The 10,679-nt window shown below is 43.2% G+C and overlaps 1 protein-coding gene across 1 annotated transcript in view; it reads left to right on the top strand.

The window, feature by feature from the left end:
* LOC134436788 (gamma-aminobutyric acid receptor subunit alpha-2-like) overlaps positions 1-9,087 on the top strand; it is a 29,642-nt gene extending 20,555 nt beyond the window's left edge. Inside the window, exons 6-9 of the mRNA XM_063186137.1 lie at positions 508-651; positions 2,118-2,270; positions 3,596-3,801; positions 8,731-9,087. Coding sequence (XP_063042207.1) covers positions 508-651; positions 2,118-2,270; positions 3,596-3,801; positions 8,731-9,087 — 860 coding nt within the window. The remainder of the gene's footprint in view (positions 1-507; positions 652-2,117; positions 2,271-3,595; positions 3,802-8,730) is intronic.
* The last annotated feature ends 1,592 nt before the right edge of the window (positions 9,088-10,679 follow it).

Below are 10,679 nucleotides of genomic sequence, written 5' to 3'. Positions count from 1 at the left end.
CCAGTGGCATGACAACAATAGCATAGCATTAGGATTTTAGATTACGTTGCCCAAATCCTGATTATATAGTCTCCCACTTGTCTTTACACTATTTAATATTCTTATTGAGGCATCAGTTGTGATCATACTTTTGATTTATGGTTTACTCGGCAGCACTTAATGTATTTCTAATTACACTGAAAAACATATAATGTGTAGCATCCACTGTTCTACAAGACATTGCACACATTCCTATGGGCAACTAGGAGAGAGGAATTCAGAGGAAGATGTCAGAAGTATGCAGTGCTCAGACTGCAGACTTCTGAAACGACACATCCCATTGACATGGGCGGAGGATGTGAAGTGCATTGTGGCAACCGTCGGCTCTGTTACCGCCACCAAAAGTTCAGAATTTTCAAGTCAGCCAAAAGACAACCCCCATTCTGTCAGACACGCTTTCCATCAATAGTCAACGGAGGGTGCCAGTCTGAACGAAGAGTTACAGTCTTGTCTCCTGTGTGCTTTTAGATGCCTACACCAATGACGAGGTGACGTACATGTGGAACCGTGGTCACATCAGCTCCGTGTCCGTGGCCCCCGATGGTTCGCGGCTCAACCAATACGACCTGCTGGGACACGTCATAGGGGATGACATCATCAGCTCCAGCACAGGTACAGGCTGTCAATCAATCAATCAATCAATCAATCAATCAATCAATCAATCAATCAATCAATCAATCAGTCAGTCAGTCAGTCAGTCAGTCAGTCAGTCGTTCAGTCAATCAATCAATCAATCAATCAATCAATCAATCAATCAATCAATCAATCAATCAATCAAATAAACAATTGACTAGTCAATCAATCAATTAATCAATCAATCAATCAACTAATTTGGAATTGTATGTACTACTGTATGTGTGCATGCATGTATGCATTTATGTTACATGTAGCCTACAGTATTTGTGTGTGTGTGTGTGTGTGTGTGTGTGTGTGTGTGTGTGTGTGTGTGTGTGTGTGTGTGTGTGTGTGTGTGTGTGTGTGTGTGTGTGTGTGTGTGTGTGTGTGTGTGCATGTGTATGTGAAACTCAAAAGTCAAAGTTCTTTATTTGACATGAAGGCATGAACTAGTAGTCCAGGCACATAGGAACTCGTGTGCAGGCCCTCTGAGTCAATAAACAGACATAAATAGAAAAAAGAAAAAGACAAAAGATTGAGCCAAGTAGAAAAATCAAAGAGTAAAAAAAAATGATGTGCGTTGGATAGTAGTATAGTATAGTATAGTATAGTATAGTATAGTATAGTATAGTATAGAGCAGGGCTATTCAAATGGCGGCCCTGGGGCCAGATGCGGCCCTTGGACAGCAAGGTTCTTCCCCCCCACAAGCCCCTTCAAATACAGAATCGATTTTTGGAATTTAGAGATAAAAGAATGGGCTCCATTATCATGCTGAAACGGGATCCGGGACGTTAAAATGCAGGAAATTACATCTAAGAAATACAAACCCCCCACTTCAATGAAGTTTCCCATATTTTTTTCATTGGCAGTTGGCAACCTTAATACATACGAAAAGTTTGGCCCCTTTACTGGGAGGAATTTGAAAAAATGGCCCTCGTTGAAATATAATTGAATACCCCTGGTATAGAGTATACTTTATATTGTATAGTATGTGTGCTGGATAGTAGTATAGTATAGTAGAGTATACTTTATATTGTATAGTATGTGTCTGTCTTAGAGGCTGATTGACAGATAGTCTTCACAGAGAGACAAGACAGTCTATCTACAGCATGTATCTGCCAGACAGTCTGTCTGCACAAACGAATAAATATAGACACAGGTACTTCAGCTTCTCACAGAGCGTTCCTTTGGCCCATTGGGAAAGTGTGTGTTGGCGTTTGATTGTTTTTTGAATACTTTATTCATGAGGCTACTCAGACTGAATCCTGGATTTCAATTGCTTGCAAGCCCGTCTCCATTTGCTGACAGATCAGGTCCCGCTTTGATATTGTGTTTTGTATTTCCAGGTTTCGTCTGTTCCTATTTCCAATTGTTTTTTGTTTTTTTTGCTTTGAAAACGTGATGATGAGCCTGAGTAGAGAGTGTTCCTCTTGTTCTTAGCCCTGTCTTGTTCTCTGTTCAGGCGAGTACGTTGTCATGACAGCCCATTTCCACTTGAAGAGGAAAATAGGCTACTTTGTGATCCAGACATACCTGCCATGCATCATGACCGTCATCCTCTCGCAAGTCTCTTTCTGGCTCAACAGAGAGTCTGTTCCAGCACGAACTGTCTTCGGTGAGTTTGGTTCTCTCTCTCTCTCTCTCCATCATCATTCACACAATCCCTGGAAATGCATAGCACAGGACAGGCACACAATGTACATGATAGACTATTAGAAACCACAGGTCATGTCTTGCTCACAGGCGCACACAGACACGCGCACACACGCGCACAGGCGCACACACACGCACGCACGCACAGACCCATGCTGATTGACAGATTACAGTGAGAGCAGTGAGTGAGAGATTGTTTTGTGGCCTTTCCTGGAGCAGTTGAGTTGTATGGCAGGAAATGATCATAATTAAAGTGCAAAGCACTACAGTATGTCACCGTGAGGAATTAAAAAACCTGGGAACAAAGGCGGCTTATGAAAATGGTGGCAAGTAATGGGCCATTTGTGATGAATTGGCAATTATCCCAGTGGTTATAACATCTCTCCCCCCAAAGATAATTGATGTACAATAGCCAGGCACTTTCAGTTTTTCACTCAGAAGCAGATTTTTTTTTTCTTGGAACAGTGTTTAACAGTGCACATATGTCTACCTCTTTCTGGACTCTTTTCCTGGCTGCATTTCTGTTGCTAAAGGGTTTCTCAGAGCCAACATAAATGCTTATTAAAAGTGTATTAAAACCTAAAAGTATTAAAACCTATTGGATGATTGTTTAATACATGGCCATAACTTGCACCCTGTAAATTCCACGTTCATATCACTACAACTAGAGTCTAATAGGTCTGCTGCACATTGCATACAAACCCTCCTCAAAGCAAAACGGTGCGGCTGTCAGACCTGACCAAGTGATATGGTGACCTATTTAGTCACTGCATGTGGATAAAAAAACAATGTGAGGGCAAAGTGAAATGAATCATGCAGCGTGTGTCCTCCACGTCATCTGAAGTCTGAAGCAGCAATGGCCTCAGAGCAAAAGTAACCCTCAAGTTCAAACATTCAAACTCACATTTAGATTTGTCTGACATCCAAATGTCTTTCTCGAAACCTTAATTCCTTTGCCATCTTTAAACTGTCTCTACTCAGTGGAAGAACAAGCTGCCAGAGACTAAAAGAAAAGGGTCATCTCTCTAAACCCTCAAGAAGCTAGTTCTCTTCCCTAATTTTCCGTGACTGTTTTGTGCACTAACATTATGATGCACTGCCTATACCCTACTCTAATATGCTTAAAATAAATAAATAAAACCCTGCTTGTGCTGTGTACGTTGTACTTCCGCATGTATTGTATGCTATTGATCAAGTCCTTGTTCATGCTGTAAGTCGCTTTGGATAAAAGCGTCTGCTAAATGCAATGTCATGTAATGTGCTCTGCTCTACATTTCTGCAAACCAGGTGTGACCACCGTCTTGACCATGACCACGCTGAGCATCAGTGCCAGAAACTCGCTGCCCAAAGTGGCCTACGCCACCGCCATGGACTGGTTCATGGCCGTCTGCTACGCCTTTGTCTTCTCCGCGCTCATCGAGTTCGCCACCGTCAACTACTTCACCAAGCGCAGCTGGGCCTGGGACGGGAAGAAGGAGGCCCAGGAGATGAAAGTAAGTAAGCCTGGGCCATCTTTTATTTTACATTACATTATACTCACAGTAACGAACGCTTTTGTCCAAAGCGATTTACAATTCTATTTTGAAGTACAGGGTATTGGTTACAGTCCCTGGAGCGGTGCTCAAGGGCACCTCAGCCCAGCCATGGGGTGAGATGGGGAGTGGAGGGGTGGGTTTCGAACCTGCAACCCTCCGATCTGAAGCCCATCTCCTTAACCACGAGGCCACAGCTGCACACAATTTACTATGGCCATTTATCGTAGCCTCATACCTTCAGTGGAACGCTGTAATAGTAAAAAGGCTTAACGACCATTGTACTACAGTACTATGGCATTACACAGTCTACAGTGGTACACTACAACTCGGTCATTGCCATTCTGGTAAAAGCAAAATGTATTAGCGGGTCTATGTCTTAAGGGTTCAACTTGTATCTACAGCCCTTTAGAGAATATAATTGCTACAAAAGCAGCAGTGCTACACTGAAAAGCTGTTACATTTTTTGAGCATCGTAAAAAGATCTTGTGATACCACAGACAGTTTTAAAGCTGGGATCGGCTGGGATTTGGGTCAAAATTGGAAAGATTTCAAGTGTAGCTTTTTAGACTGCAGTTCACGTATTCCACATGGAGAATTAAATGTTATATATTTATTTGGAATAGTATCACATGAAGCAATGCTCTGCTACTCAGTTCTTCTGCATTCAGCCGAAATCTCCACCTTGTGTTGAGATTGATACACTAAACCAGAAATGTCCACTTACTGACTACTTACTTTGCTCCTACTCTACTACACATTGCACAATTTCTGACATACTGTATTTCTTACAGTAGAAATTTACCTTGACAAAATGTTCACCGACTCTCCCTGAAACCATACGTGAGTGAAGAAAGAATTTAATTCTGCTCAGAAAATCATTCAAACCATCCAGTCTTTCAAGCATCCAGTAGACATCTTCATCTTTTTTCACCCTTTTCAAAATAGCCATTATATCTGAACAAAAAGAGGAGATGATGGCAGGTCCAAAAGGTGAGCTTTTAAAGCCGTGCAGATATATATCTAGCCCGGCGGACCTCGTGGATTATTAATAGACAGTAATCGTGTCAAGGGGCCGTGACAGGGATGGGGGGTTGGTGGCGGTGTGTGTGTGTGCGTGCGTGTGGTGGGGTAGCTGTACAGCAGCATCAAAGGTACTTCTATAATAGCATAAAAGTGGAGCAGTGCTCCTCTAATGAGCGATGTCGACTACCACCTCCTCCTCCTCCTCCTTCTCCTAAGCCCTCCTCCTGACCGAGGAAGACAGCAGGACCTCTCAGCGCATCGCCGACCGCGCACCATGCACCACGCACCGTACAGTAAGTGGACCACACAGCCACAGCCGCTGAAAGCTTCTGCTGGACACGGAACAAATTGTCTGAAAGCCCCCCTCCCCTCTCTATATATACAATGAAATAATGGGCGCCCAATTCTGGGGCCCTCATGTCCCTGGGCCCGGGACAACTGACTCCTTTGTCGCCGTCGTCCCCCTACCCTGTTCGCTTCCTTCCGTGCACACAGCTCCCCCAACCTCCCTCTTTCCTTTCCGCTCCATCACTTATTATCTACTTCATCAGGTCACTGCTTGCCAAAACCGCCACCGCACACCCCCCCCATCACCCGCTTGGATCGGCAACACACCAGCCAGTCAGTGTGCTGAAGGGTAGAAGAAGAGAAGAGGTGTTGATGGAGAACGGAGAGAAGACGAAGAGACAGAGGAAGGAGGTGGAGATGGAGGAGTGGGGGGGCCTTGCTTTCCACTGAGCTTGAGTGGCGTCCAACCCCGCTACCTGGCTGGCGCGTGTCGCTCACTCAACTCGGGGTTTTGTGAGTTTGAAAGACTTGACTGATTAGCGGGAGAAAGGAGCCCGCTGACCTAGAGTGCGGCAGCTGCCATTATCTTCTTGCATCATTATCCAGCGTCTAAAAAAACCCCTGCGAGAATCATCTCTTGGCACATCTCAGGCAGGCAATCAACGTCACTTTCTCTCTCTGCTCTTGGGAGTCGTGATTAAACATGCTCGGCAGCCTATAGCAATCTGTGGCTAATTGACACCGGCGGTTCAAACTAACTTACTTCAAATTGGCGCACTGTCGGCTTCATTTTCATCTACAGTAACAAAAGGGAAAAATAGAAGTATAAAAAATGCATATATCTAGACAATATATATCTAGTCTGGGTAATGGTATGAGTCATAGATTGTCCTAACAAATCCCACTCAATGCAATGGGCTTCATAGTTAATACTGGTGAAGGAGATACTGTATGCATCTATGCTCAGACCAAGAAATAATCAGCAAGGACAAGTCAGTGCAGTGCAGTAGGAAACCTCTGGCTTCAATCTGGTGTGGATGAACACCAGCGAGAGACGACCTTGTGCCCTTAACCAAATGTGCTGCCTTTAGCATGCAGGAATGAACATGTCACACAGGCCTGCTGACATGGGGGGATGCAAAAAGGTCAGTTGTCAGGGAAGAGGAAGGGGAAGGGGAGGGGGGCAGCATTGGGCTCCCATTACATTGTAAGTATTGTGGGGGGTTCAGATGATTTTGTCCTGGGCCAGTTCAAGTCTGTCATCTGCCCTGATGTCGCCAGCTCGCCGGCTCGTTCGCATGTGTGCTTGATGAGCGCCGCTGGTGACACTGGCCAGCTGGAACAGGCCTGGCCAGCAAGCACCGTAGGGCGGGCTAGGCCACAGTAACAGCTGACCTGTTACAGACTCAATGTGTGGTTATGCAACGAACCGCAAAATGCACAAATGAATGAACATGTCACTAGGTTCACCTTGCTTGCTTGTTTCCCCAAAAGTGTTTTTTTTGTCCTTTGCCAAGCATTGGTGAATAACCCACACAAGGAGAGATAGAGAGAGAGAGAGAGAGAGAGGGAGGCATGCATGGCACCACCATGACACAGCATATATCACTGGGTAGTCCCACCACCACCACCCCTACCAATGTTACCTCCACTCTTCAACAGCCACTGTCTACACAGCTCCACAATGGCTGTTCTCTGACTACGTCCTTTCCTTTATTGGGCTCACCTTGCCCTGGAGCGTCTGAGTCTGAATGGGCCCTCTGCCCATCTGTCAACATCGCTTTTTTTCCCCAGCCGGCCGGGGCAGACTGTACCTTCTGTGTCTGGGTCCGTGTCTGTTGTGGAGCCTCCACTGTGTTTTCCAGGTACTGCTGGACTGATGTGTTGCACCCTGTCTGGCTCGCTCAAAAGAGACGCTCAGCTCGGCTCTAGGTCTGGCTGGCTCGTCTGTTGTTGTACCTATGGAAGTTGAGTTTCGCATCAATCAAGAGACTATTTTGGGGGAGTTTGGTCGGTACAGGGTGAACATCTGCAGCAGGGCTTTCCGAAATAGTTTTTGGACACCAGTGGAGCACTCTTCACCTGTGTCATCCATCCATTCACTGCCATCTGTTGGCAACACAACACTTTGTCAAGAGTAGAAACGTCATCATGGACCGTCCTAATTCCACTAATTGCAAAGTTATTGAGTTTGTTTTTGTTTTTTTCTTCACATTATTCTCAGATTTGCCTGAAAAAGTGATCATGTGAGCGTTTTAGATTAGATCAGATTAGATTAAACTATATTTATTCCAAAGGAGAAATTATTTTTCTATTTTGTTTTGCCTGCATACAAAAGTTAAAGAGCAGTATTTTGTAGTTATTTTTTGTGTTCAAAATATTGCATTTACTGTATAATTTCTCTAGTAATATGTGGTAGACCTGTGGTAGACTGCAGTAAAAAAAACCCTGCAGTGTTGATGCTGCAGTACAGCGTAAATGTTCAGTGACATGTTATACAATTTCCTTTTGACACAAATATAAGTCTGCAAACAGGTTTTGATATGGCTTTGAAGAAATAGCAAAGATAACAAAGCAAACAGGAACAAATAGAGGTTGGCAAAGTATAAAAAAGAAAGCTGATATGATCTGTTCAAATAAAAAAGTTGATGCCTCTGTCTTCACAAAAACACTTTTAAAGCCCAATAAAACTTTCCCTCAGGCACACTCAAGCAAGAACATTTCTTCATTTTGATCACCGCGTCTCGACTCAAAAGATGTTGTCTTTGCGATGCTTGATTTGCCACAGAGCAAACAGGCAACAACAGGTCGCATTTTGAAGTTATTCCTCATCGTAAAAATACAGTATAATTAGATCTTTAAACCGTGCATAGGCCCTATACATATTGAGCTGCTCGAGACAACACAATGCTCCCTCTTAGCTGGGTCTAGCCGAGCAACCTGTATTTTCAGGGCATTTTAGCCTTTTTCCAGGACATCCGACATGTTTTTTCTCTCTTTTCGGTCCAGATATTCCCCCAGTGGATGTGATCTGGATAATGACCCTCTTAGACATTTCACTGACAACACCTTGCCATATTTAGGGCCTCTTCTTTTTCCTGTTAAAGTCTTAAGACATGGTCCCTGTTATACATTTGCTGTTACCTAACAGAATACCAATGGCAATGGCCAAGTTTTAATGTATTGCTAAAGACTGTGCAATGTCTTAGTAGTGTAGAATTGCTGTGGTAAAGCCTTTTCAATCACTAGGGCAGTATTTCAATGATCTTATACATGTAGCCTATGTGTGGACCTCTAGTAGGTCTATTGTATAGTATTTTATGCTTAGCAGTTATATGGTAATTTTTATATGACATTACCTGACGAAGAGCTTGACATCTCATTATAATATATGACAATAAAGAATTACTATCATATTCCATTCTATTCTATTCTATTATATTCTGTTTTGTTCTATTCTATTCTATTCTGTTTTGTTCTATTCTATTATATTCTGTTTTGTTCTATTCTATTCTATTCTATTCCATGCTACGCTATTCTATTCTATTCCATCATATTCTGTATTTTGATTTGCAGAGAAGAGAGTCAGCTTGCCTGTCCAAGAAGACAAACAACACCTACAACATTGTGGGCACCACCTACACGCCGATGAACATGTCCAACGTGGCGAAGGAGCCGGTCCTGACCACCATCGCCACGAGCGCCGTGCAGACGCCGCCGCACTCGGCATCCACCGCTGTCCCGGCCATCCGGCTGCCCAAGATGGACGGCGAGTACGTGCCCGAGGGGGGCATCAAGTCCTACAACCGCGTCAGCAAAGTGGACAAGATCTCCAGAATAATCTTCCCCGTGCTCTTCTTCGTCTTCAACCTGGCCTACTGGGCCACCTACATCAACAGGGCGCCGGTCATCATGAAGAGCAGCCACAAATGAACTGTGCCAATCAGCAAAACAAGCGCAAAAAAATTGAAACACACAAACACAACAAACACAAACACAAACACAAACACAACAAAACGACCACAGAAGAGATCAAACTCACACTGCCAGGCAAATCTCTCTGAGCCAAAATCATTTACATACATACATACCGTATGCGTGTACATGCATACATACATGTGCATAGATACGTACATACATAACTAAATACATACATAGATACATACATACAGTACATACATTCATGTCTCACATAGCCATTTTATACAATGTACGTACGCTGTGTATGTACAGTATACATATAGTACACAGAGATGCTCATATGTATTGTTGCATTTACACAAGGAGGGTCTGTGTGCATTTGGTACATACATGTGTGTATGGTGTCACTCTAGATGGTCATGTAAGTATGGCCTATAGATTCTGCATTATGCAGACGGTTGCGTTTTTGTGTATTTTGTTATCTTCTCCAATTACCTAATTTAATAAGTCAGTCGGTTCAGTGTTCAGTGTCGTGCATCTCTGAAGGTGTCTCATTGATGCATTTATTATTTAGACGTTTCATCCCATCCACTGCATGGATACCTAAGTCACAGTCTCTCACAATGTTTCGATTCATGCAGTTTGCATTTGACTGACCTAAGATGATACATATGACATTGGTATCTTGATGTGGCTCGTGACCACACTTTTTTCATTAGTACAGCTAATCCCTTCGATAAAGTTAAAAAAATCCTGCTTTGAAAAAGAGAAGGGTGGTTTCAGGGGACAAAACGGTGTGCCTTTTTGAATGTCTGCTCCAAAAAAAATCAGTCTTTTGACGCTGCTGATATTCCCAGATCAATAGTGTGTGATGCCCCCAGGGCACAGTAGCCCTATCTTTGCCTTAGCAGTGTGGTGTTTGAGAAATATACGCACCCCAACCTCTCTCCCCCCCTTCACCACCCCCCAAAATAACCCTAGCCATGGATGCAAACGCAGCAGCTCTGCTAGTGTCCCTCGTTACAAAACTAAATTGGTTATTACCGCGTTTTTAACTAAAAAAGATCTGACACAGCCATGAATCCCCCGTCCGTAAACATTTACTGTTCTCTTTTTAAATGTTTTTATGAGTGTGATTTTTATCGTATATATACAGTATAATATTATATATTATCTTTTCTGACTGTCGTCGTTTAGCCTTGCCGATGGTAGCTCATTGTTTTGTTGCCAGCTGTCAGTGGCTGTCAGTTGTCATTCCATCATTTTGTTTGATAAAAAATATAAACATTGGGATTCGATGTACAACTAGACAGTTAACGTACTTAATTTTAATGCATGTGATTTACAGAATAGATGAAGCGAGCGAGAATCTGTGTTTAAAAGTGTAACACCAGTGGCTATACGTAGTATTAGTTAATAAGAGTGTGTTACAGTACATTTAACTCTAACGTAGTAATGAGAAAATGTATCCAGAAAGAGATTATTTATGACAGAAAAAAACAGTTACAGAATGAATGACTTACTCACCATTCCAATAGAGGTGTTTGTTTTCTTCATATTCTGAAGGACATCTTTAAAACAGAGGCAGCAGCAGCAGGAAGATT

This window comes from Engraulis encrasicolus, chromosome 20, assembly GCF_034702125.1.
Source record: "Engraulis encrasicolus isolate BLACKSEA-1 chromosome 20, IST_EnEncr_1.0, whole genome shotgun sequence".
In the NCBI taxonomy this organism is placed as follows: Eukaryota; Metazoa; Chordata; class Actinopteri; order Clupeiformes; family Engraulidae; genus Engraulis; species Engraulis encrasicolus.
The sequence above is the reverse complement of the archived record's forward strand: the minus strand, read 5'-3'. Positions and strand labels throughout refer to the sequence as shown.